Genomic DNA, 27,133 nt, shown 5'->3' on the forward strand with positions numbered 1-27,133 from the left:
TAATCAAACTTCTTGGAATGTTCTTTTCTTTTATTTCAATAATCTAAAAGGAAAAGCGGTTGAAATTTCTTAAGGAAAAATACCTAATTAGCCTATAAATTGCTTTTTAATTGTTCAAAAAATGTCTGACAGTGAGTGTCTAACACGTGTTATGAAACTGTAGATAACAAACTACACCAATCGGCAAAGCATTAGATAAAATTTTAAAGTATGTAAATATAACATAACATCATTTATCGTTAATCTTTGATACTATCAATTGTAAATATGTAATTAGAAAATAACAAATCTGGATATGTGATGATTAAAACGTAGTTTCATATATAAAACACGAATGACAATAAACGTATTGCGCATTAGTACGCGCAAAAATGGTTAATTGAGTTATCGTGTAATTAACCTTTAATCAATTCAGTTGTAATAGATAAGATAACATTTTCATCATTACGAACAAATGAAAAGGAAAACAATACTTCTAAGAATATACACAATTATTTACTTTTGCAATGTGTTTTTAGCGCATTGTTTAGAAAATCGTAATTAATACAAAATGTAGATATACATGTCCTTTTTGAATTTTTTAAACACTTTGTATCTAAAGAAAAGTACAAAGCACGAGTAAATAAAATTATAAACAAAGATTAAAAATTATTAAAAGATTACCACACAAAATTTAACTGTACATTGACGAGTATAGTAGATTTATCTAGAGAAAATAAAGCCGTAGGGAAAGAAATTCTACTACTCGCTAATTTCTGATTGGTAAATTTTCACATTTAAAACTATATAAAATTGAAAATTTAAGAATTTACGCTTATTAAGATTTAGAACTTGAAAGTTTAGGACTTCAAAAATTTTGAAATTTCTAAATTTAAAAAATTAGAAATGTGAAAATTTGGAGATTTGGATATTTCGGCTGCTTAAAATTTCGAGATTACATAGACATTTGATTATTTGAAATTAAGGACAAATAGTGAGGTGTTCCTCCCTCTACACTCATTCTTATCTAAAGAAAACCAGCGTTGCATCCAACTGTACTTTGAATGAACACTATAATCACGTAGTTTCTCGAGTTTTAAAAAAAAATTAAGAAAGAGGAGATGAGTGGAGAAAGTAGAAACGATCAGTAATAGCTATATAGTTGATTGGAAATTACAGTACATGTAATTACAATGATTTTTACGAAGCTGCATGTTTATTTGCATAGTGTTGTGCGCAATAAGAACAGTACAGCGTTGGGCAAAAGCAGGAAGCTGATGATTAATGTCACGGTCAGCAAGGTTCTCACTCTTGACAAGAGTACATAGGAAATCATGAATTTCTAAGTGACAACGCGGGTATTGTTTGTGAAGAACTTTAATCGTAATAGACGTCAAGATGGTGGAACCGATTTTTGACTATCAGTTTCGTCTGATACTGATTGGTGACAGTACAGTCGGAAAAAGTTCGTTATTGAGATATTTCACTGATGGGAAGTTCGCAGAGGTATGTAGCGAGTCATTGTTTCGTCAACAACATCAAATAAGAATACGGAAATTGATTTTGAACGAAGAAAAAAGTTGTTCACGCTCCGTCCTCGATGTTGCTTTTTATGATGCTAATGAATTGAATCATAATCGATATTGGGATCTTATGTGATTTAAAAATATTATTTTGTCAATTCAGTGGCACAATTGGACCATTTCCAATTTCCTGGTCTAATAATATTCTTGTTGCTTTCCAACAGAAAAATTTAGGATAATAGAACATTGTAATTCAATATTATTAAAAATTACTTTTAATGTATTAATTTCCGTGTTTGCTTGTATTTATTTTATATAAATGTATTATTAATAACCTAGTAATGAATTAGATGTCTTATAAGTTTCTAATTTTTATATTAATCTTTTTATTTGCTTAGCTTTCAGACCCAACAGTTGGAGTAGACTTTTTTGCTCGATTAATCGAAGTTAAAGATGGAACAAGAATAAAGTTACAATTGTGGGATACAGCTGGCCAAGAAAGATTCAGGTACACTGTTTAATCTTTTCTTCGTATATTCAAGTCTTTCATAGTGAAAATGTTAGTCATTCTCATATTTTGTTTACTTTAGGTCAATCACAAAATCCTACTACAGGAATTCTGTTGGAGCTTTGCTTGTATATGATGTTTGCAATAGAGCCAGTTTTGAACATATTCCTCAATGGATGATGGAAGCTCGTAGGCATATTGAACCACATCGCCCTGTATTTGCATTGGTAGGTTGTAAGTTAGATTTAGTTACTAATGGTGGTAGACGAGAAGTTTCAAAAGAAGAAGCAAGAGCTTTTGCTGATCAACATGGAGTACATCATATTGAAACTAGTGCAAAGACAGGAATTAATGTTGAAGAGACATTTCGAACAGTTACACAGGAAGTTTATAACAGAATACAAACTGGTGAATACAAAGTAGAAGATGGTTGGGATGGTATAAAAACTGGATTTGCTAGGCCAGGTGGTTTAGATTTTAATCTAGTCGAAGCAGAACCTGCTAAAACTTCTTGTTGTTAAGTGAATATTTAATTTACTGAAAAGATCAACAAATTTCTTCACTTCAGTGGTAATATTTCACAGTTTGATTTTAATTGTATACATTACTGGTCTTAATTTATGTATACAATTAGATTGTACATATATGATTAAAATGTTTTAATATCAATTCAGTTGACAAAAAGAATGATTTTCTTTTACAAAAGTAAGATTTTGCTGCATTCTCGATTTTGAAGAAACCATTAACAGTAAATATAAAACTGTGTATAAGTCTTGATTACACGTTTCTGTACATAGCTTGTATAAATAAATAACTCTGTATTATTGAAGCACACAGATATTAAATTAGGAGTGTTTTCTATGTTATTTAAAGAATAAATTACATAAGCATGAATAACATTGTTTATAATACAAACTTAACCATAATGTTTTTGATATATTTTGTTGTATATTAACTACTTTGCTGTATAGAAGGAATAACGGCTGTGCTTCTTTTTCAGAATAATTCCTTAAATGATATCACGAAAGTTTACTATAAATTTTACAAGAAGAAACATATAATTTTTCATTTATAATACAAGATATTTATTTATAAACATTATAAAATAACTTTGAGACAAATTTTCAATATAAAAATACGATTGCATATTATATACTGTACATACATGTAGACACTACTAATGAAACGCTTATAGTAGTTATGATCTTTATTATTTCTGAAACTGTAGCAGTTAATACCTTCTTTTAAAGCCAGAGTTTGTGATAATATCATATACATATACATAAAAAGCCAAATTAATATATACCTATACTGCTATTATTAATTATTTAATTTAAAAAAACAGGATAATAAATTAGTTATTACAACTTAATTTATGGAAACAATATGAAGCAAACTATGGTGTATGTGTTCTAATTTAAAAAAATTCGTTACTGTGTACATAATACATCGAATGCTTATGTGAAAAATTCTTGTTAAAAAATTTATTACAAAATATCAAATTAGACGATGTACCTTAATTTTGTATAAGTTAATATGAACCAATTAAGAACTGTTTAGTTCTTAATATATTATATGTTCTTATAAAATACAAAATATATCGGTTCAAATACAAAGTAAAAGAAGGTTTTATATGATCTAATGTAATATTTTTAATATAACCATTTTTTACTAGGTGACATATTTTACACTTTTTCATATCTGTGTCCAAAACAAGTAGAATTTTCTGACTTTCAGAATATAAGTTAAGAAAGTAAACATTTTCGTATTTTTATGATACAAGCAATGTAGTCAAATTACAGTTAAACGTTATTTATATGACTTGCACTTTTTCTGCAAGTGATTGAGTAGAAAAGTATTTATTTACGTACATATTACATGCAGTGTATGATACATTCAGACAAAAATGCAGTAAACTTTGTATTTGTATAGATAATGAGTATAAAAATAGCATAAATAGAATCAATTTATGAAGTTTTATACGTATTAATTGTGGTATAAAGTAAAAATTCGTAGATATTTTAAAAAATTGTGAATTAATAATGTATACCTTGTCACTAAATTTGTATAGTTCCATATACAAACATTTACATTTTAGTCAGTAGATAATAATGAAATACTATGTGCAGTGCTGATCCATGAAATGAATTTTTATATTTGTGGAGAATATAAATTTGTTATATTAATAGTATCCAAAGTTATGAGTTCCTTTGTTTTAAAATATATTTTGTATAATACATTAAAATTGTGAATTATTATAAATTTCTATTTTATATTGTTTCGATTAATATATAGACATGTATGTATTTATAAATATTACACATAATACAAAGAGACATATATGTATGCATAGTTCAAGAACATGTACTTGTAAGAATTATTTTCTCATGAAATGTGTAATTTTGTGTATAAGTTGATAAATTCAAATATACGTACATTTTTGTGCACTACACATTTATAAATAATCATGTTGAAAAATAAACAATGTATTACAGAATGTTATATTATTTTTCCATAAATCAGTGTATGTACATAATAGTGAAGTTGAACCAGATTAAAAAATAATTTTTGCTTAATGGTTTAGATAAATCTAATTTTATATTTTTCTGGAAAGAAATAATTACTTGGTAGTAATAACTTGGTCGATCTTCATATATTTTAATCGACTTTATTTAAAATAAAAATACTATTACCGTTGTACAATACTAATAGCTTTCTTGTCACAAAGTTAAATTTATTTATCAATTTTTGTTGGGCATTGTATAAGTCAAAAAACAATTGAGGCACTAATAAATACTAATCTATATACTTAGTTCAAGACTGTAATCAACAAAATAATCAAAATAACAATGAGATATAGAATTTCATATTTAATACACAATAAATGTATATGTACATTATATACAAATCAATATTTTTACATTATTGTATACATTTCAATAATATAGACTATAGATCTTCCTAATATAGTGTATTAACTGAAAAAGTTAAAATAAAAATTTTGAAGTAAAAAACAGTCATTTAAATGACACCATTAACAAGAAGTAAAAAATGTTAATCTGTTTTTAAAATAGCTTATTGTTGTACTTCACTGGTAATTATACATTTTTAATATCAACTATACCTAAATATTTTATGTTTAAATTAGTTAGATACTAATTATAAATTACGAAATAAGTTTTGTTATAAAAAATACTAAAATTGAGAAAATCAAACTATACAATTTTTTACTTCTGTTTGAAAAACTAATGTTAACAAAATCTGTAACTCAAAAATAAAGAATAACATACTCGATGTCGGATTCATTATTTGTAAAAATTATGCTACAAATATTTATATCGTTTTATGGTTTAAATTTGTTAAATTATGTACATGTTTACATTATACAAATTTTATGTTTTACAAGCATCTCTAATGATATTATATTATGAATTAAAATTTGTTACAATAGTATAATAATTTATAGCGATTTTCATTAGAAAATATGTGATATATAATACAATATTTGTAACATGTTTAAATCAACTTGTACATTGATACCATGTTTTATTTAATATAGTATGAAAATGTACTTCATTTTTTAAATATTATATAACTTATTAATTATAGTTTAATAATTCATGAAGTATTTGCTGTACATATTAAAATATTAAATTGTTCATAAAATTAAATCTAAAATTGAAAAAAGTTATAGTAATAATGATCTTTTAGTTGATAAAGTTAAATTTCAAAGATTCCTATTATTAGTCGTTATAAATTCTTATTTTTAATAGTACTCGCTATTTTGGAAGGGAAGCCTAAACAGTTCAATTATATTTAAAGTGACTAGAAATGTTAACTTTTTTTCTTTCTAACTATCATATATATTTATTATTTTGGCAAGATAACGTGATGTAAATATACGAAATCGTAGACAATTTCTTAGAAATACTCTATTCAGTATTTATAAGTAATACCTCTTTTCAAATAATACTTTCTAAAATGTTCCACCTGTACAATATACTTTAAGCGATTTTATATATATGTATATATATATTATATATACTTTGTATTTACAAAACAATTTACTATTTGTACTACGTATGTACAATGATAATCTTACGATAGAAAGAGGGAATTATAATTTTAAGTCTGTAAATATAAATCATGATTTTTTAATATGGAATGCCAGGTTTTCAACCTTTATGAAATAAGTCGTGAAGTAAACTTAAAGTATGATAAAGGTACTATAAACAAGTATAGAACAACGAATACTGGTTATAATTTAATTAAGGCTTTCCCCCATTAAAGTTTATTTCTTTTTAGTTAAATGTGGAAAAAAGCCATTTGGGACTTCACTTACTAAAGACGTTCTATACATGATAATCTGAATAGAATTTACCAGATAGTTAAAAACCTGGGATGGACGGAATTCTTGGATTTGAATAATTTTAAACAAAAGCAAGAAATATAGGCGTTAATAAAGAATGTCTACAATAAGAAAATTAATGTATTTTTGGTATATATTTAATAATAGAAATATTGGATAACAACAGTAAACCTGTCGTTATCCAAATAAAAAAATGTTAATCATTTTATGAAATCAATTGAGGCTCTTTAAAGAAATAAATCATAAAACTTGTATCTATAAAACAAGATATAAATAAGATGTAGAAATAGAAAAATTTCGTAGCCAAATATGAAAAGGGAGATACTGTGAAATATTACATGTATTAACAATACCTATATGTGTTAAAAGGGTGTAAAGTTGAAAGATTAAACACGGAGTAATAAGGCAAAATGAAGAGAAGTGCTTAATACGTGTTAGTATAGCAACGTATATCTATCCGAGATTCATTGCATACGCGGTGGGAGAATTCACACCTTCCGCTCCCTTATTTAGAAAATGGGCCCCAGAAGTGTCTGTAACATAGTAAAAATATAAGCGGTATTTTAAAAATATGTTACTTAAATTTGCCCAACAATTATTTTGTCATAAATATAATGCTTCCTGTGCAATGTTAGTTTCGTTATTTATGTGTATAATTAAGATCTAATCGATTTAAAGCATATTTATACAAAATTATTTATATAACAAAATATTTTTAAACAATTAATACCAACCAATATTTATTTTTATCCAAGCACTTTATCTTGGAATGTATCTTTAATCATCTATCTTAAATTCTGCATTTAATTTAAAGGCAATTCATGACAAGATTTACTTCATGATGGTTTATCCTTTTTTACTTTTGCAATATTTTTACACATGCATGGTTTTGCATTTATATAATAAGTGAGGTATCAGTATTGTATCAGATCACTTATTATAGTTTTACTGCTCCAATGATTCACACCCAAATAAAATATACTCTTCTCTTGATAGCCAAAATGGATTACCCTCTATGTATTCAGGTGGCGTTTTATCTAGCATAATGATTGATAAAATATTTATGCACATTCATTTATTATTTAAAAATAAATAAGTATATTTTGAAAATGAGAATTATTTGCTCACCAGGATGTACAGTTAAAGGCAGAAACGTAGAACCCATGGCAACATTCCAACTATGAGTACCAGGACAACTTCTAACTTCTAAAATTTTGCTATGTTCAGGTAATAATTCTCGTAAATCTTTAGTCAATCTTAACTCAAAGCCTGAAAGATGTGTGTTGCCTCCAGTAAGTAATATATGTGAAAGGCAATCATGCAGTATTTCTTCTGATAAACCAAATGTTACATCTTTTATCACTTGTGGTAAACCAAGATTAATATACATCAGTTCAGGAGCAATATATAATTCTGAACCTAGGGAAACTCTCTGGAAAATGTTCAATGTTTATTTATATGTTTTCAGCATTTAAATTCCTTAAATATGCAATAATATATCTTAACATCAATTTGTACTAAAAATCTGTAAATACCATTGACATAAGATTCACTTACCAAAAATTGTTTGTTGTCAGCATAACTACGAACTCTAATACACTCCCTAGTTTTTTGACCTACACGTTTTTCTTCATTTTTAATATTGTAGCTTAGTCTGCATCTTTCTTTGATAGACAATGTATCCAAATATGATATAGGAATATGATAACATTCTTTTAGGTACCAATGCATAGCCTGTTTTAAATGATAAGCTACATGCCATCCACCCACGGGTACTAATCTCCAACGTTGTGGTATAACACGTCCACCAATTACAACAGCTACTGTTGTACTAAGAGCTCCACTATCAACAACTACACAAGTTTCCACATCCAGCATTGCACACGCTGCTAGAGGCTTTGGAACCAAACATACTCTATAATTTTAGTAAAAATAGAAATGAAGTTTAATTAAAAATGCCGTGTAAATTATATTGTCATAATAATCATGTTTTCTGAATTAATTTTAAAGAATATCTTTTTAGTTATTATGATTCTTTTAACTTACCTTGATACTTTAACTTCTTGAAATAAATAATGTAATAATTGTTTTCTGAGTGATGGATGCATAGCTAATGGTTCACAGAACATGAGCACTGCATTGGGTTTTCTTAAGGTAGATGTTAATCTCATCTGATGAAACAAATGACCAACAAATGTTTTAAGAACAGGAAATGTTCCATCACTTAATAATGCTTCTGCTGGACTAACAAGATCAACATTTGGAATTCCAAGTACTTCAACAGTATCTGTACAATATCCATTTATAAGTTTCTCATAAATTGGGTTTGGCTTTGCATAACATGTTGGATCATTTTGATGTGTAATTAATCTTTTTTTCTCTCTATATAATTTTACAGAATTACAAAATACACAAAATGGACCACTTGGTCTTGGGATTTTAGCACTTGCTAATTCAGATAATTTGAGTAGTTTCAATTTTTTGGCCAATGATTTTCCATCACCTTTTGGGCGTGCGCTGCTACTTGGAACATTCTGTGTTTGTTCCAAATATGTTTCATTATTGTATTTAGGTACACCAAACATTGAAAAATGTCTTCTTAATTCAAAATGCGGCGTAATAACCCATGTGTATTTGTTTCCAATTTCAATGACTACTTTCGCACTAGAACTTTCAACACAGTTTCTTTGACATGTGTAACCACTACAATGGCGACATTTTGGAAAATTTTCCTCTAACGTAATTACTGTATGCAGTCTATAACACATTGCTTTAAAACTAACACTAAGTAGTTGCAGACATGAAATGTCTGGAAATTTAAAATGTACTTTTGAAATCAATTGTAGCCACTTCATTTTCCTGAAAGAAGTGGTAAAGAAAATTTATACTAATGATTGAAGATAATAGTTTTTCAAAGACACACTTTCAATTGAAATATTAATATACAGCTTCCACAGAAATATATTAATCTGTTTTTATAAAATAAAATTTTGTACAATAATTTCAAAATTTGTATGTAATTTTAGATATACACTTTTTTTATAAAAAACTTGGAATAACATGATTTCATATTTATTTGTCAGTTAAATTATTAAACTTCAATGTAACTTTGACGTAAACTTAACCTCGAACTTACCATAGGTAATCAGTATCAGAAGTTTTCTTTAAATATTTACACGTACTACCGAAAGCAATAATATCAGGTACATCACAATACAATAAAATTTTTATCCAAATTTCTTCAGGGAAGATCGAAGGATCCATAATTATTAATAAAAATGATACAAAAGGTACAATTAACAGTTACTAATACAAGATTGCAGACACTCCCCAGAAACAGTGAATACGTTAGTCAAGTTCAAGGTTACAATGGTGAAAATAGTGAATCAATATGTTATCAACGGGTGGTACTTCAATAAAGATTAACTATACAGTTATTATATAATTGACAATTTTCCTTGTTAAAAGTACTACGTAGTAGAATTAACAAAAATTTTGTGATCAATATTTCACAATTGTCCAAGATCACAAACCATTTGCCTCTTCTTGCACTTAAATATTTAAACAGGCGCATATTTATTTGTAAAATATTATGGTTATAAAGAAACATACTGTATATTTGCATAAAAATTAATTATTTAATTTAAGACTTATAAAAACAACACTGTATCATTTTCAAACTTAAAATAAGAATACTATTGTAAATAATATTGACTTTCATTCTTATTAGTTATTTTCTTATATTAATTTACAAGGCTGCAAGAAATGTTTCTATATAGGGATTTTTATGAGATAAAACTTCTTTCTTATATATTGAAATTTTATCTTCTAAATCTGCATCAGATAATGATGTATCTAGATTTTTGCACTTATTAAGAAATTCTGCAATAAGTATTTCTGCCTCCTGCAATATCATTAATAGCATGTAGAGCATTGCTTAAAATAGCATTTTAGTTTTTAATCAATGTATAAAAAGTTATGATACCTTGATAATTTTTTGTTTCTTCTGTGGATCATCAGATCCTTTAAAAGTTGAATGTTGATAATCTTCAAGTTCTGCTTGTTTTCGTTTAGCAAACTAAAAATAAAGTTCATTTTCCTACATTATTATAAAAAACTTTTAATCAAAAAGTATAGAAGGACTAGGAAAGAATATCACCTCTATCACATTTTGCGGGAAATTAGCCATTTTAGCAACATGTATTCCAAAGCTTTGATCACATATACCGGGTTTTACTTTATATAACAAAGTTAATTTATTGTCATCAACAAGAGCCGTAACATGTTGATTTTTAACCGCAGATACTTCCTCTTCTAATTTAGTGATTTCATGAAAATGTGTAGCGAAAAGACAATAGCATTTTATCTCTTTTGCTAAATATCTGCAATAGAATTATAGCAAGAATAAGTGACAAATTATAAAATTATATTTATTTTAAAAAATATTGTTTATATCGTACTCTGCGATTGACCATGCAATGCCACAACCTTCGTAAGTCGATGTTCCTCTACCTAATTCATCGATTAATACAAGAGAATTACATGTTGCCGTCTGTAAAAATTAAGTTGAAATTACGTATGAAGTATATTTAATTTAATATTTTATGTCCTATATATCAGTCATTTACTTTTAGTATGGCAGCAGTTTCTATCATTTCCATCATGAATGTGGAAAGTCCTTTTAATTGAGAGTCGTCAGCTCCCACACGAGCTAATATACAATCTAATAATGATATTTTCGCTTCATCACACGGAACAAAACTTCCAATGTGTGCCAACAATGCAGTAACACCAGCAGATCTTATATAGGTACTTTTACCACCCATGTTCGGACCAGTTATAATACAAAAATGGTATTCTCCTAATGTAATTATTGTATATAATTATAAAAATTAATGCAAATAAATTATTATTAAAATATATTACCTCTTTTGAAATTGACATCGTTGGCTATATAATCCATGCCTTCTAAATTTTCTAAGCAAGGATGTCGAACTTGAACCAAATTAAATTCACCCGCTTCGCTAGGTAACATTTGAGGACGTATGTAAGGTTTATTAGCACTTACAGCAGCAGATGCAAAGGCAGTAAGCACATCAAGACATGCTAATATATTTCCAATATTTTTCACTGGACTGCTATAACCAGCTATGTAAATAGTAAACATAATTAAATAAAAGTAAACTTAAAAATTTATATAATTATTTTTTGTTAATTTTGCAACCCTATGTACAAACCTGCAATTTCGATTATTTCTGATACAACTTTTTTTTGTTCTGTTGTATATTTATCTCTAGTTGCAATATACTCATCATTTAGATCGCTTAATCTATTGCTTCGAAATCGTACACCACTTTTATTAGAATCTAAAATAGTATATTGCTTTTTATTCCTTAACACCTTCTCCTCTTTTAATGTAACCCGAAAATAATATCCAAATTGTTGATTAGATTCTAATTTTAGAGTTTTGCCAGCATCAATTGACAAATCATCAGCAACTTTACTCAACTGTGCTTGTAATTTCTTTTCCATTTCGTCCATAGTATTCTTTAATTCTGGTAATACAATATCAGTAAGTTAAAAATAAATTTGATATGTCCGAACATTATCGCCTTGAATTACAAAACAATACAAATACCTTTCAACTCTTCATCGAATTCAGATCGCACTAAAAAATCTCCTTTTTCAGCAGCATCTAAATCAATTGTCTGTTCAACCATTTGTTGATATTTATCCATATCTTTAATAAGTTCAGTTAAAGGATTACTAAACACTGTTTTTAAGGCAACTACATTTATGTTAGAAAATTGTTCTATTAATCTTGGCAGATGCAACATACACATGTAAATTCTAAAAGAATCAATGAACACATTATAATATATATGCAAAATTAAATGTATAATATACATAAAGTATACAATCCACTTACTTATAACAATCTTGTAATGTTGCTTTCTTTCTAGCCAATTTTTTTGCAAGCACTTGTAAGTCTGGTATACGTCTTAAATGATCTTCACTTAGATTAGATCGTAATTCATTATCATTTACCAATGCTTCAACAATATCATGTCTTTCTTTTATAAGAGACAAGTCTTTCAAAGGTTGCCTGACCCATTGTGCAAGAAGTCTATGACCTTGAGCTGTTCTACATTTGTCCAAAAGAGTTAAGATACTTGTAGGTGCATTTCCACTCAAAATAGACAGAGTATCAACACGTGGTTCGATATTGAGAGCCTTTATAGCAGCAGCATCCAGTTTCAAATATCGTGATTGTTCTATTTGATCAAGAATAAACTGATTCAAATTGCCTTCATCTGATGTTAACTAATAGAAAGAGTATTATGTTAAACTATTATAAATGCATTACGTCTCTTTTAGAATGATGTAATAGTACTCACATCTAAATATTTGATAAGAGCAGCAGTAGCTGACATAGCAAAATTTAAGTTGATTTCAGGTAAAGATTGTACATTCGGCTGTTGACCTTTTGCAAATTTGATTAAAGTATTTAAATCTTGTACAACTGATTCACTTGAGAATTCGTTTTTTTTCTTTAAAGTGATCATTACATTATTTCGTTCCATTAACTATGTAAGAATAAACAAATACCACTGTTATGTCATTGAATTTTTAATTCAATTATTTTGTAATAAAGATAATATCTTATCTGTATACTTGTTTTAGAGTTTGAAATTCATAGCTGCCTTCCCCTTGAATTAATAAACATTCTTTGGGAGCAAGTGTAACAATGAGTGATTCCAGATTAGAAAATGACTCGTTATCTTGAAATTCACAAACGGAAAATGAGGTTGCTGTGGTGTCTACACAACTTAAACCAACAACCTGTAACATAAAATTCAAGGAGATTAGTCATGAACAATTTTGTTTTAGAAAGAAATTCTTAGAAGATAGATTATGACTTACTCTGGACTTTCCATCCATTCCTAATTTCACTGCTATCACGCGTACACTAACTGCAATATCATTATTACCAAACAACACATCTTCAAATTGGGATAAATTACCAGGGGAACCAGTGAATTCTAATACCCAATTCTGATTTTTTGATGATCCTTGATTAACATAAACTTCTATTCTGTATTGCTTCACCAATAATAAATCACGTATAAATGCTTCAAAATGATTTTTATTTAAAATAACACCCTCAGTTTTGTATGGATCTGGATATTAAAAATAAAATTCGTTATAATTGTATGATATTTTTATTTTTTAGCAGTGAAAATGAATCACTTTTAAAATAAGATTTAAGATTATACCTGCTCCAATCATTTTGCAAACTGCTGTGGTCTTAAATACTTCTTGTGCAGCAAATAAAGCATCGCTGCCATGTAATGTGTAATAATCTGATCTATTGAAAAATCTTATAGTTGTATTAAGTTTCTGAAAATAATTATTATTTTATTAAACATGTATTTTATAATATTCTAAGTTCTATATGCAAAATACGAAAACATACATTTTAAATTTATACATTTTATACTATTTATTATTTACATGAAATAAAATATTTTTCAATAAACAATGTCCAAAGTCATATAATACAATTTTTTATAATGAATGGATTCCCTTTTATTGCATAAGTATTTCGGAAATTACATGTAATGTGAATACTTGAAACAAAAATTATGATAACTAACTATTAAATTATTACTACTGTGATATTTGTTTCCAAGAAAATGAAGAATCTCGTCATATATCTGTAGGTCAATGTCTATCTTGGGTCAGAGCATCATGAACTGATATTAATGTGATGTGCATGGTTTCAAGGAAACTTAGCATTTTGTGATAAACACTTGTCAACTTCAAAATATGACATAAAAGAATACATAATTTTAAATGAATCACATATGAATTGAAAATAATGTAATATATAAGTATATATCAAATAGGTAAGCTATCTACTAATAATTATGATATTATATTAAATTTCTATTGAAATTATTATGCTTTTAAACAGTAATATTCAATAACTTTAATATCACATAAAAATAAATGTATTAAACATAATTTATGAATAAATAATCTGAAGGAAAATTCTGAAATTTTGGTAACAATTATTTTGCTGTCATTATCTTGGAAGTATTATTCATCTTTGTTATGATAAAAGATCACAGTTCATGTTCCAGGAAGGTCAGTAATACATTTTAAATAGGCCGTTACAAAAACATGAACTGCTTTACTTACTTAAATATACTTGATATTTAAGTATGTGCAGTGGCATTTACTTTAATTACTCTTATCTTAATAATTATAATTTTATATACATGTATAGAAAATTCAATATGTAGTCAGTATTATAATAATTGTTATTACTACCCTTAATTATTAATAATTACATATTCTTCTCAGTAAAGTGTATTCGCATTTGATAACAACTGAGATATATGTGCTCCTTAAAATAAAAGTTATAGGATCACGTACACGTATGATGCAACTGAATGATAATCAGCTTAAAGCTATGCCTATTATGAAATAGGAATAAATTAAAACGTCACAACAAGGATGTTATACATTTAGAATGACATCACTAATGACACATCAAACCAAATATGGGAAACCATTTATAACTATTACCTAGAAGTCAAAGAAGTGGGTATACATCCTTAGAAGTAATGTCTTATATGCATAAAATTATAAACTTTGATATAAGAAGTTTACATTATAAAATTAAATCAAGTATCATAAAGGTCTGTCAAATTCTCCTTACAGATATTTTTATTGTTACTGAGAATTATTAGCAGCGATAAGAATGTATATGAACTGAAGTAAATGCACAGAAAACATTATCATCATGTAAGAATGAAAGAGAATGTTTTCATAGATGTGGTGGGAAGAAGGGGCAACCAACATAAATGGAATTGCTGCAACTTGATGGGAGTACATGTCAATATACACTGCCATTGGGAACATCTCAATCGTCAGTTCTGTTACCTGAATTGAGTGATTTTGGTCTTCTATCAGAAGGTAATTACATTTATCGTTTCAATTAATAAACATGAAAATAGTGGCACCACAGGTATTAAAAATTACTTCATTGAAAAAAAGTCTATAAGTAATAAGACAATTTTTTAATAAAAACACAAAAATATATATATATGCTATTTTTATTTATCATGAAAATTATATCAAAATATATTTTGTATTTCAGAGACCAAACATGGTGGTTCAACAAATTGCTGTTTTATCCTTGTTAATAATTCAAGTAATTTCTGCACCAACAGGGTGTATAGAATCTTGTGATACTTATTTCAAACAATATGAAACATCTGGTCATTTTAATGATCATGGATTACAAACTGCAAGTCAATTACAAGGGCCTGAGTTTTCAAAACCAGGCACATGGACTGAACATAACGATTACAATGTAGACAATGGACATGGAAAAGTACATGAAGAACGAGGTCAGTATGTTGCTGGTCCTAAAACTGTGAGATATTATAAGAAGAATTACTCGTCCTCATATAGTACAAAATATGGTGGAGGATTGTCAGATGTTGAACAACAAAACAGTAATTATAGACAAGGTATTCCAGTATTTAATATCATGCAGTCTAATTCTGGAAGAATATATGATCAAGTAGCTCATTCAGAGTTAAGTGCACAGCAAGAAAGATATAATACAATGCACAGCCAACAACGTTTGCAATCAACAATCAGATCTGGTGTTCAAAGTGAAAGACTAGAAGATTTTGGAGAACACATTGGAGATTCACAAGTATTGCAACACGGTCTATCTAATTCAAATACTCAACATTCACAAGTACCATACTATCCTGATACTCAACCTGGAAACTGGAGTAAGGTAGATTCATATAAAACTGATGGAGGACATGGACGTGTTTATACAGTAGAAGGCCAATATGTGACAGGACCAAAAAGAGTTCGTTATTATACAAAAAATTATACTTCCAGTTATAGTTCACATGGCGGAATACCCGACACAGTTGGAGTTGGAGTAGAAGATATACAAAAGGAAATAGACAAACTTCACAGGGAAATTGGTGTACAAACTGTAGGATCCAGTGACACTGCAAATATTAATAGATATGATCAATCTATTCTTCAGAATGTAAACAGTAACCGGTATGGAAATAGGAACAACTATGAAAGTAGTTCATCTCTAATACATAATGAACAACAATTACGTCAACCTGCAAGTGAACGTGTTATTATTAGAAATCCTTCTCAAAGTTCTTATGAAACAAATAGTCATAGCACTTATGAAAAACACGAAGGTCATGCAGCAGTAATTCAACCAGTTAGGCAACTCATTATTCCTACACCAGGATATACTCCTGTACTTAACACTGGAAGTAGTACTCATTCCAGAAATGTATTTAATACAGCAACCTCACAACAACAAACTGATAATATGCAAGAGGCAGAATATTTAAATACTCATCAATCAGGACTTGATCAAAGTAGAATGTTTTCTGATCATTTGGGACAGAGTGGATATAATCAAAATAGTGCAATTCAGTCTGGTACAGGACAATCCGCACATCATAAAGAACATTGGAGTCATACTAGTCATACCAAAGAAACATCAGTTCCTCAGTACAGCACAGGTATTTCACATTCATCAGGTCATAATATGCAACACAGCAGTAACCAATATGACAGCCTACATGGTACACATCAAACTCTACAACAAGATAACTATTTTAATAAAGAAACCAAATTTAATTCTGGTCACCAAACACACTTAGGAAAGCTGGTATCTGGAGTACTTGATTTAGGTACTGCAGGCGATACTGTTGATTGTGCTTATGGCTCACAATATGACCATCACAGCTCCCAATATCAAATGAAATATAAACGCGGTATAAAGGATGATCAAGAAGAAGATGATACATTTCAACAGCATACACAGCAATCTTACCAACCTTGGAAACCAGGCAGTACCAACGAGCATTTAGAGGATTTGACACAACAAACAAATCAAGAAGAAGATCTTACTCAACAAACGTCTGGAAAGCTTGAATTTGGTCAGACAACACAGCAGTCATATCAACCTTGGAGACAACATAGTGCAAATCAGCAATATGAGGATTACACTCAACAAGTAAGTGCACATGATGATCTTACTCAACAAACGTCTGGAAAGCTGGAGTTTGGTCAGGACTCACAGCAGACTTATCAGCCATGGAAACTAGATAGTGCAAGTCAGCATTCAGTGGACTTGACACAACAAACCAGTAAATATGATGATTTCACCCAACAAACATCAGGCAAACTCGAAGTTGATCAGGAATCACAACAATCTTATCAACCACAATGGCCAGGTAGGAACAAAAATTCAGAGGATTATACTCAACAAGTAGGTGCACATGATGACTTTACTCAACAGACATCAGGAAAGCTTGAACTTGAACAACAATCTCATCAGATTTGGAAACCAGATAGTGCAAACAAACAAGAAGATCATGATGATTTAACTCAGCAAACATCAGGGAAACTAGAATTTGGACAACAATCTCATCAACCTTGGAAACCAAGTAGTGCAAACCAGGAAGTAGACGATCTTTCTCAACAAACAACAGGAAAGCTTGAATTTGGACAGCATTCGTCCCGGCCTTCGAAACTTACTAATGCAGATCAAGTAGATGATCTTACACAACAAACAAGTGATCATGATGATCTTACACAACAAACATCAGAAAAGCTTGAATTTGGACAGCATTCGTCCCGGCCTTGGAGATTAACTAATGCAGATCAAGTAGATGATCTTACACAACAAACAAGTGATCATGATGATTTAACTCAGCAAACATCAGGGAAACTAGAATTTGGACAACAATCTCATCAACCTTGGAAACTAAGTAGTGCAAACCAGGAAGTAGACGATCTTACTCAACAAACAACAGGAAAGCTTGAATTTGGACAGCATTCGTCCCGGCCTTCGAAACTTACTAATGCAGATCAAGTAGATGATCTTACACAACAAACAAGTGATCATGATGATCTTACACAACAAACAAGTGATCATGACGATCTTACACAACAAACAAGTGATCATGATGATCTTACACAACAAACATCAGGAAAGCTTGAATTTGGACAGCACTCTTATCAGCCATGGAAACCAAGTAGTGCAAACCAAGAAGTAGACGATCTTTCTCAACAAACAACAGGAAAGCTTGAATTTGGACAGCATTCGTCCCGGCCTTCGAAACTTACTAATGCAGATCAAGTAGATGATCTTACACAACAAACAAGTGATCATGATGATCTTACACAACAAACAAGTGATCATGACGATCTTACACAACAAACAAGTGATCATGATGATCTTACACAACAAACATCAGGAAAGCTTGAATTTGGACAGCACTCTTATCAGCCATGGAAACCAAGTAGTGCAAACCAAGAAGTAGACGATCTTTCTCAACAAACAACAGGAAAGCTTGAATTTGGACAGCATTCGTCCCGGCCTTCGAAACTTACTAATGCAGATCAAGTAGATGATCTTACACAACAAACAAGTGATCATGATGATCTTACACAACAAACATCAGAAAAGCTTGAATTTGGACAGCATTCTTATCAGCCATGGAAACCAAGTAGTGCAAATCAAGAAGTAGGTGATTTGACTCAACAAACACATGACCATGATGATCTTACCCAACAAACGTCAGGGAAGCTTGAATTTGGACAGCACTCGTCCCAGCTTTGGAAACTAACTAATGTAGACCAAGTAGATGATTTGACACAACAAACAGGTAGCCATGATGACTTTACTCAACAAACATCAGGAAAGCTTCAATTTGGACAGCACTCTTATCAGCCATGGAAACCAAGTAGTGCAAATCAAGAAGTAGATGATTTGACTCAACAAACACGTGGCCATGATGATCTTACCCAACAAACGTCAGGGAAGCTTGAATTTGGGCAGGAATCACAGCATTCTTACCATGTTTGGCAACCAGATAATGCAGGTCAGTACTCTGAAGATTTAACACAGCAAACGGGCATGTCTGATGATTTCACTCAGCAATCAGGGAAGCTTGAATTTGGACAGCAGTCACAGGTTGATGTGCACCAAATTGATCAAGGATCTACTTCACATATTCCTAAGCCTGCAGGAAAGCCAAAACCCAGGTCCAGATATTCAAGAGTTGGTTCAGTAGGTAATGTACAGATTCAGAATCAAAATGTGTACAATACTAACAGCCAGGAACCTATAGACCATAAAAAACAAGATACAGATGTTCCCAACATTTATGAAATACCAGCTTATGTTGATGCAGAAAGTGATGGAAGTAATGTTAGGAATCTAGAGATGAGAGGAGATCAAGCTGTGCAAAATTCCAACAAAAATAATTCTGGAAACTTAAATCAACAAAGTGCAATTAATGCATACAATATAGAAGGGGAAAATGGGGATCAAGTGAACTGGTTACATAAGTCTAATGATGCAACGGTAGGTTTACAATGGCATTATACATATCATCCTAGTGATCAAAGACAATTTGTACAACAAACAGATCGAAAGGATAAGGAAAACTTACAGCAGCAAATGAGTCAAATAAAATTTTCTGACTTACAGCAAACCAGGGAGCAGGAAGAAAGTCAAGACGTACGGTTAATGGACAATGTATATCAACAATCATCTAATCAATATAATGAAGCATCCCACCCATATGTACAATCTCAAACTTATGCATCTGGACAAACAACTAAATTTGATGAAGATAGTCAACAGACAAGTGATATTATGAATGAACAAAAGCATATTCGAAGCAGCATAGGTGAACATCAATTAGAACCAAGAATACTGGAAGCTTATGGAGGTGGCCCATATGATGGATCTCATAATGGTGATATATATCATGGAGTAACATTAAGTCCTAGTGCTACATTGCCACCTATTATTGGTGCTGATCCATGGGATATTAGAGAAAAACCAAGTGAAACAACACCTCCACCAATGCCTGTAGAACCATTAATAACAGATTATCCAACCGAAGAATCAACACCTCCACCATCCTTCTGGTCAAAACTAGGTTATAAGATAACAAATACTTTCGGTAAAGCCAAAGAAAAAGCTAGAAATATTTTTGGATAAATATAATTATTAACTTTGTTAATTGATATTTATTTATACGTATCTTATTTTGTATATTATATAAGACTTGCCATTGTAAAAACTTTATTTATCAATGTCATGTAATATATTAGTTTCAATCAACCTGTTAATTTAATGATTTCAAAAAAATAATGTGGTATTATAGAATGCAATTATTCTATAGTTATTGTTACCATATATGTTGTTATTTAAATAAATTTCTTTTATAATATTTTGTTCCTTTTTCTACCAATAATTCAAAGAAACATGATTCTATAAGTTCAATAGTAGAGCTAGTAATTAGATAGAACATATTAGATAGAAGAAAATAATTTGATATAGATTAAAATATAAAAATAATGACTTACTTCTGGTAAATTTTTAAAGAATCGTACAAAACTTTGTTGAGTTGGAGGATCTAAAATGTTTAATATTTTGTATAAATATATTTATAAATTAAAATAGAGTCAGAAATTAGTTAAAAAGATTATGTTACGTTCAACTAACCCATATTAAACTGTTGATTCGGTTGTACAGCCATGATTCAATATACAAATAGCAAAATTTATGTCTTATATCATAAATAAAATATACAATTTATAATATGTTATACAAGTTCTCAAAAATAGACAGGAAAACCTTTGTACAAATCTTTGTTTGGTAAACATTCAATGCGTTCCCGCAAAAATTAGCATCACCATGTATTTAATAATGTCTAGATGCAGCACTGTAGGCTATTCTTTGTTCATTAATTTTATTGGTTTATTAAAAATAACCTCTGGTTGTAATTTCATACGCATATTTCGCGTCTAGAACTATGTAATTAATGACAAAGCTTGGTAAACAAATTGTTCGGCCCCTTTTAAAATTCGTAAAATGTGTTAGTAGTTCAATTTTCATGAATACGACGATTTGTGTAAGTGTCATTATCAAAGGTTATTTATATTTAGTGCTTAATACGCTATATTACTTTGTGTTATAATGAATTCGCAAGTTCAATAACAATTTAATAAATAATGATATTTTACAAAATTAGGTGCTGCGGGAATTTTAAATTTCAATTCGAATTTATGAATATTACAGAAGAACCTTAGAGTAGTATTTTGTAAATTTCATTTGCTTGATTCAATAAATAAATAAATAGAAATTGAAATAAAGTATTTTGCAAATAATCTAAACATGTATTACTTTTATGTGTGGTGAGATAATTTAAAATTAATAATTCGGTAATGTGCGTAATTTGAATGTCTAATACTAAAAATACTGAAAATTCCGATGCTCTTTTTGCGTGCCATAAAGCGTATAATAAAAATTTTAATAATTATTATTCTAACATAGTAAGAATAAATCTTTTGTTCGTTACTCTTATCATTCCGATAAGAAATGAATTATTATCTTACAGAATCAATATCTATATGTACACATGGAATATAAAGAGAGCACAATCTCGAGCAACATAAATATCAATTATTGTACATTGTCGCCCTACAGTGGAATTGATTGAGCGTCAACTATTGCGTATATGAACGTATAATTCACTTCCTTAACTGTTTCGTTCGTGTATGCATCGTGTAGTGTTCTTATTTTTGAAACAAGTAAGTTATAATTTGTAAATTTAATAATTTGTTTAATAATTTGTAAGTATGAAATATAAAGAAAAAAATATAAAATATATTAACGTGGTGTGCATTTGTGTCGTTTTTAGTAATAAACCGGAAATGGAGGATAAGAACGCAGTGCTGATGCCGGGGCAAATAATTCGCCCGCCAACTAACAAACAAATCGCATTAGAGTTATTGGAACAGCATTACGGACTGAAAGCATCGAGCGTAACCGAGTTAAACGCATACGACGACAGAAATTATCATGTGATCTGTCAGGAATCTCACAGGAATCCTTACATAAAGCTCATAAGCAAGCACGGTTACGTTCTGAAAATCATAAATTCTTTGGATTCGAGAAAGGGTCACGTGATCGAGGCACAGACAGAGATGCTGATCTATTTGAATCATCGGAACATTAATTGTCCTTCACCGATTAAAACTCTGAAAGGTTCATATTATTCTCTAGTGCAGTTGAACGTCGATACCAGGACGGATAGTTACGCCATTAGACTGCTCGTTTATCAACCTGGTGAAATGTTGAATAAGGTGCCTATTACTAGCGAATTGCTACGAAACGTTGGTAATTTTACAGCCAGGTTGGACAACGTTCTCATGGGATTCTCCCATCCTGCTTATACCAGCCACAAGACATTATGGATGTTAGCTTCAGTACCAAAATTGCGGCAATTCACTTACGCTGTGAAAAACACCCTAGAAAGAGACTTGGCACACGAGGTGATATCTGTTTTCGAGGAAGAGGTGCTTCAGGTGACATCGCAACTTGAACAGGGGATTATACACGGCGACCTCAACGAGCAGAATATCGTGGTCAGCTCGAACGGCAGAGAGATAGCCGCCGTGATAGATTTCGGGGATTCACATATAACTTGTCTGATCTTCGAGCTAGCTATCACGCTATGTTACATGATTCTGCAAGCTGGCGATGTGATGATGGGTAAATACGTCGTGGAAGGTTATCAAGATGTTAGAAAACTAACGAATCTTGAAAAGGAAATTCTAAAGATCACCGTATGCACCCGGCTTTGCCAGAGTCTGGTCATGGGTGCTTATTCCCATCATCACGATCCACAAAATGAGTATTTGCTATACACGCAGAAATCGGGATGGTCTTTGTTGAAAAAATTGTGGTCACTTAGTCAGAATGAGGTACTTCGAGATTGGGGATTGTTGGATTAAAGATAAACGTAGAACTTCAATGTAATCTGTGGAATTTTTGTAGCGACTTTAGGTCAATTATTAGGTTAATATATAGAAACTTTAGCTGAATAGGTCAATTATTAGGTTGATGATGGTGAGAATTCAAATTGTCACATGCGTCAATCAGTCTAATGTCAATGCTAATACTTATTGTCAATTAATTGCGCTAATAAATGTAGATTTTATTGTAGTTGTCTGATGTAATGTTGAGAATACCTAAGACAAATGAATTGAGGTACTGTGCAGTGATATATCCTCTGGTTTTATTCGTATTTTTAGGCAGTTACATATTTACATAGATATAATGAACAATAATGCTCTTCATATAATAGTGTGGAGTCACTTTACATAGCTAGATCGTGGTATATACAAAAATGCAGGTATCAAGAAATCAATTCGCGGGAAATTGCGTGTAGGTAATTGGTAGACGACATCAAAGAAATGTATATTAGTTGGATCGAATAACAATCATCATGGGCTTAAATGCTAACCAAACACTTATCGAAATATATAACATATAGAATTTTGTTTACAAATATTGCCGTAAGACGATATACATTTCGATCCTGCATAATACATTCATACCTGTGTTTAAGGTGGTGAAAGTCATTTTTATCCGCGTGTGCTTTCATATAACTTACGTAGCTTGTAATATATATATATATATTTCTTTTCTCGATTTCAATAATATACTAATTTATTTATATTTCATTTTCATTCACGTCAGTTCGTTTTTGGCAAACTGTCTAGCTGTGTTGAGGCAAATTCGTTGATAGCGAAAATCTGTTCACAGTACCTTGTTAAAATAAACGTGAAAAGGAATGATTAATATTTTATATATTACGTAAGAAATCGATCGTATTTTCTTGAAACATTTTTACACGATACACGTAAAATTATAGTTGACGAATCAAATAATCTCGATTGGTTAGAAATTAAATACCGATCGCATGATCAGAGGCACAACAAATGAATTTTCTTGAGCCATTTCGATTAACAATGGCAGCGTCGTGTTAACGAATTTTCGCCAGAGGTTATTAACAAAATAGTATATTACAATACTTATATACTTTATTGCTTAGAATCTATTGGCTTACGTTCGCCCGACGAGGCGCTTATAGGCGCATAATAATTCATTTATAACTTACATGTTGTTAGTAACTTTTATACTTTTATCATTTGTTAACTAAACATCTTTCCGTTAATAATTTATTATATCGCGTATCGTCGAACATAAAACAGGTAACACGTCGCAATAAATACAAATATATACTCCTGTGAAAACGTAACAGAACGTGTGTAACATACGAAACGGTACAGGTGGAATGTTTGTGAAAACTCTTTAGGACGTAACAAGAATTGGGAGTGCGATCAGAAACGACGAATCTTACATACGAAAGAGAAATTAATGTAATGTTTCAGTCTTCGATAAATGATCTTGCACGTTTTTCGAAAATCAACTGAGAGAGTTTGAAAGTGTGTCGTTCACAAGGGATGTACGTAAAAAAATAAAGCCTCGAGAATGAATTTTTTGTGCCGCCTTTGAACAGTGTGATCGACATGTACTGTTCCGTTCATCTCTTTCTCTCTATTCGTAACATTTCCATCTAAAATTTGAACAGCTTTAATGCTCATCTTTCGAAACACCAACGTTTACATACGCCGCGTACATCCTTTCAGGATACCATTAATTAAGTTGTTGCCATTCAAATGATCGATTTATTAATACTGTATTTTATTCATTAATTCATTTTTCGTAAATATTCGTTATCCAATGACTTGATTGAAGTAGAAAGTTATGAACAGTTTCATGGTGTCATTTTTATTAAATTTTAAGCTTCAAAAGCTTAGTAAAATAAGTGGTGTTCTGCAATGTTTTCATAAAGGTACATAGTTTGAAAATCGCTCATTCGACATGCAACAACCGAAACCTTTTCCTATTTCATTTTCATTGAACTTCAACAATATAATTTCTCAACTTTTTTGGACGAATGCCGGGATATTCCCTCGTTCTCTTCCATGGGGTGTGAGCGTGCGCAATTAGGAGCTGTGCCAAACTACACTTTTACACACGTTCGAAAATTATAGCTTTAATTAGCACACAATTAGGAATCGGATTCTTTATTGGGTCAAGGAGAATCCGGATGCGAACACGTTTGTTCGAGGGCACAAAGACAGAATCGGGAAACAATTACCAGCTGAAGTAATTTGGTCGATATAGTTTCTTCAATACATTTTCTTTACATTGTCTTCTGTTATAGAGCACCTGAACGTGTTCGAAGGCTCCGACGCTCCATGCGAGATTTATCTCGGTCTTCTTTATTTGCTGTTATATTATATCAACAGACAAGCGTATCAGCGAGCATTTCAACAAACATTGCGAAGGTAACCTTCGATCCGTTACTTTTTGCACGCACTTCGTATCAATTTCTACCTAACTTCTTTCATTTCTGTTTATCAACAATTTCTATCGATTTCTTCTAGCGTCTAGTGACACGATTGACAGCACTGCTTTTGATAAAGGGGTACCCTGCACATGTTCATCGTCTTTACCCTGCCGCACAATTGCGAGTGGTCCTTACAGTCGTCTGCAAGAACAGCAATCTTTCAGCAGCATTGTTCTAAAATTTCATCGTGTATAAATTCATTATGATTCTGTCTTTGTAGGTAAATTCTTACCGGGCGTTTGAAGACACGGAGGACCCCTGCACGTTTTCATCACCGGAGGTCGCGGAATATCTCTGCACGCGTTTCCAGCTGGCTTCTTCGTTCCGTACCAGACGCACTGCAGGATCCTGTATTTAATTCCGTCTTCCTCGCAAGCTGCTGTACACTACACAAACAAACAGCTTTTCCAGATTAGTAGTCAAAGAGAATCATAAAAACCAATAATTTAATATTACTACTATAATTTACGCCTAGTCATTTTACATCAAGAAATATTTGTACAGTCAAGCACAGTTCGTACAATGAGTTCTATTAAGTTTTATAAAATACCAGCTTTATGAAAGCCTTATACTAAAATATACATATACCTCAGACCATTCGCCAACTCTCCAGACGCCTTTGCAGGCATCATTGTAACATTCCTGTCTCTGCAGGGGTCTAATTGTGTCGTCACATTTATTCGGGTCAATCAATGTGATGTTTTGCTGTCCATTCTCGGTGTCCTCGACCAAACGACAGGTAACGTCGCGTCTTTGCATCGCTGTCTTCCAATTGAAGCACCTGGACGTTTCACACGGGGTCCACTCAGTTGTGTGCCATTGAGGACATTTACCGAAACCACAGGGTCTCACTTTCTGAGGCACTGGATGACCCGCGTCTATACACAAAGTTGCTCCTATTACAGTCCTCGGTGGTGTGCGAGTTGTATTTCCAGCTGGTTTCGATGCACGTACTGTGCATTGAGCTCCTCGCATCTTTTCAAACAAATTTATTAATTATAAAGACTGTAATATATATTGGTCCCTCGATTTATTCGGTCGCGTGATATTGTATGGTTACTGCATAGTTTACTCCTTACGTATGGTGACCCGCCTTACATCCATGCATATTAAATATATAGACGTAAGGGGTTTTCATTAATATGGACTCTTATTACGATGTCATTAACATTTTATGATTTCTTTAAATAAAACCACGAGGTCTTATGAAATAATAAATTGTCTGTCGCGTAGAAGGGAATACAAAGAAACCGAGGGACGATATTTTCACATATTTGTAAATTTACCTGAAATCCACTGCCTCCGCAAGTTTGAGAGCACTTCGACCAATCCGTTGTCACCCATTCAAAAACGAGATCCTCCGTAGTATCTGAACAAGTTAAATACATTTAATTGA

The 27,133-nt window shown here is 30.8% G+C and overlaps 6 protein-coding genes across 14 annotated transcripts in view; 3 read left to right on the forward strand and 3 right to left on the reverse strand.

The window, feature by feature from the left end:
• Window positions 1-66: 66 nt before the first annotated feature.
• Window positions 67-4,507, forward strand: LOC100876810 (RAS oncogene family member Rab39). 2 transcript variants are annotated; one of them, XM_012292445.2, is made up of 4 exons: window positions 67-208; window positions 1,208-1,485; window positions 1,901-2,010; window positions 2,093-4,507. In XM_012292445.2, exons 2-4 carry the CDS (start codon window positions 1,378-1,380, stop codon window positions 2,529-2,531), a joined length of 657 nt encoding a protein of 218 aa, XP_012147835.1. In that variant the 5' UTR covers window positions 67-208; window positions 1,208-1,377; the 3' UTR covers window positions 2,532-4,507. The 2 variants fall into 2 exon arrangements, with proteins under 2 accessions (XP_012147835.1, XP_003706430.1); XM_003706382.3 differs by lacking the exon at window positions 67-208 and having other exon boundaries at window positions 956-1,485.
• Window positions 4,508-6,330: 1,823 nt separating this feature from the next.
• LOC100876920 (uncharacterized) lies at window positions 6,331-9,856 on the reverse strand. Its single transcript, XM_003706383.3, has 6 exons — window positions 9,516-9,856; window positions 8,426-9,238; window positions 7,937-8,294; window positions 7,508-7,811; window positions 7,114-7,416; window positions 6,331-6,912 (listed from the first exon to the last, which is right to left on the reverse strand). Exons 1-5 carry the CDS (start codon window positions 9,641-9,643, stop codon window positions 7,325-7,327), a joined length of 1,695 nt encoding a protein of 564 aa, XP_003706431.1. The 5' UTR covers window positions 9,644-9,856; the 3' UTR covers window positions 6,331-6,912; window positions 7,114-7,324.
• A 139-nt stretch (window positions 9,857-9,995) lies between these two features.
• Window positions 9,996-21,162, reverse strand: spel1 (DNA mismatch repair protein spel1). The gene is made up of 15 exons (XM_076535638.1): window positions 20,976-21,162; window positions 20,837-20,886; window positions 13,657-13,780; window positions 13,304-13,560; window positions 13,055-13,222; window positions 12,778-12,966; window positions 12,309-12,703; window positions 12,018-12,229; window positions 11,617-11,934; window positions 11,306-11,527; window positions 11,008-11,240; window positions 10,840-10,931; window positions 10,539-10,761; window positions 10,365-10,457; window positions 9,996-10,283 (listed from the first exon to the last, which is right to left on the reverse strand). Exons 1-15 carry the CDS (start codon window positions 21,007-21,009, stop codon window positions 10,128-10,130), a joined length of 2,766 nt encoding a protein of 921 aa, XP_076391753.1. The 5' UTR covers window positions 21,010-21,162; the 3' UTR covers window positions 9,996-10,127.
• On the forward strand, window positions 15,142-20,700 carry LOC105663484 (uncharacterized). Of its 3 annotated transcripts, none has more exons than XM_076535632.1 (3): window positions 15,147-15,364; window positions 15,549-19,530; window positions 19,651-20,700. In XM_076535632.1, the coding sequence occupies exons 2-3, from the start codon at window positions 15,558-15,560 to the stop codon at window positions 20,466-20,468; spliced, it is 4,791 nt and encodes a 1,596-aa protein (XP_076391747.1). In that variant the 5' UTR covers window positions 15,147-15,364; window positions 15,549-15,557; the 3' UTR covers window positions 20,469-20,700. The 3 variants fall into 3 exon arrangements, with proteins under 3 accessions (XP_012147984.2, XP_076391747.1, XP_076391748.1); XM_076535633.1 differs by having other exon boundaries at window positions 15,154-15,364; window positions 15,549-19,823; window positions 19,950-20,700; XM_012292594.2 differs by having other exon boundaries at window positions 15,142-15,364; window positions 15,549-20,700.
• A 69-nt stretch (window positions 21,163-21,231) lies between the features above and the next one.
• On the forward strand, window positions 21,232-23,480 carry LOC100882305 (hydroxylysine kinase). 2 transcript variants are annotated; one of them, XM_012292456.2, is made up of 4 exons: window positions 21,232-21,384; window positions 21,871-22,063; window positions 22,174-22,520; window positions 22,665-23,480. In XM_012292456.2, the coding sequence occupies exons 3-4, from the start codon at window positions 22,187-22,189 to the stop codon at window positions 23,267-23,269; spliced, it is 939 nt and encodes a 312-aa protein (XP_012147846.2). In that variant the 5' UTR covers window positions 21,232-21,384; window positions 21,871-22,063; window positions 22,174-22,186; the 3' UTR covers window positions 23,270-23,480. The 2 variants fall into 2 exon arrangements, with proteins under 2 accessions (XP_012147846.2, XP_012147844.2); XM_012292454.2 differs by having other exon boundaries at window positions 21,234-21,384; window positions 22,174-23,480.
• Window positions 23,481-23,531: 51 nt separating this feature from the next.
• The window catches only part of nolo (ADAMTS-like no long nerve cord), a 258,541-nt gene continuing 254,939 nt past the window's right edge, over window positions 23,532-27,133 (reverse strand). For 4 of the 5 annotated variants that reach the window (XM_012292449.2, XM_076535635.1, XM_076535637.1 and 1 more), the window contains 4 exons: window positions 27,024-27,106; window positions 26,326-26,712; window positions 25,970-26,123; window positions 23,532-25,878 (listed from right to left, as the gene is read on the reverse strand). In XM_012292449.2, coding sequence (XP_012147839.2) covers window positions 25,778-25,878; window positions 25,970-26,123; window positions 26,326-26,712; window positions 27,024-27,106 — 725 coding nt within the window. In that variant the 3' untranslated portion in view covers window positions 23,532-25,777. Of the gene's footprint in view, window positions 25,912-25,969; window positions 26,124-26,325; window positions 26,713-27,023; window positions 27,107-27,133 lie in introns of all 5 variants that reach the window. The other variant, XM_076535636.1, reaches the window with a different exon arrangement.

The sequence above is a fragment of the Megachile rotundata genome, chromosome 9 (genome assembly GCF_050947335.1).
Source record: "Megachile rotundata isolate GNS110a chromosome 9, iyMegRotu1, whole genome shotgun sequence".
In the NCBI taxonomy this organism is placed as follows: Eukaryota; Metazoa; Arthropoda; class Insecta; order Hymenoptera; family Megachilidae; genus Megachile; species Megachile rotundata.

Coding starts and splice junctions, on each gene's coding strand:
- LOC100882305 (XM_012292454.2), top strand. CDS start 22,187: ATGGAGGATAAGAACGCAGTGCTGATGCCGGGGCAAATAATTCGCCCG.
- LOC105663484 (XM_012292594.2), top strand. CDS start 15,558: ATGGTGGTTCAACAAATTGCTGTTTTATCCTTGTTAATAATTCAAGTA.
- LOC100876920 (XM_003706383.3), bottom strand. CDS start 9,643: ATGGATCCTTCGATCTTCCCTGAAGAAATTTGGATAAAAATTTTATTG. Junction 9,239..9,515: donor TCTGATACTGATTACCTATG/GTAAGTTCGAGG, acceptor CACTTCTTTCAG/GAAAATGAAGTGGCTACAAT. Junction 7,417..7,507: donor GCCTTTAACTGTACATCCTG/GTGAGCAAATAA, acceptor TCATTATGCTAG/ATAAAACGCCACCTGAATAC.
- LOC100876810 (XM_012292445.2), top strand. CDS start 1,378: ATGGTGGAACCGATTTTTGACTATCAGTTTCGTCTGATACTGATTGGT. Junction 1,486..1,900: donor CTGATGGGAAGTTCGCAGAG/GTATGTAGCGAG, acceptor TTATTTGCTTAG/CTTTCAGACCCAACAGTTGG. Junction 2,011..2,092: donor GCTGGCCAAGAAAGATTCAG/GTACACTGTTTA, acceptor TGTTTACTTTAG/GTCAATCACAAAATCCTACT.
- spel1 (XM_076535638.1), bottom strand. CDS start 21,009: ATGGCTGTACAACCGAATCAACAGTTTAATATGG. Junction 12,230..12,308: donor ACATTACAAGATTGTTATAA/GTAAGTGGATTG, acceptor TGATTCTTTTAG/AATTTACATGTGTATGTTGC. Junction 10,932..11,007: donor AAACTGCTGCCATACTAAAA/GTAAATGACTGA, acceptor TAATTTTTACAG/ACGGCAACATGTAATTCTCT.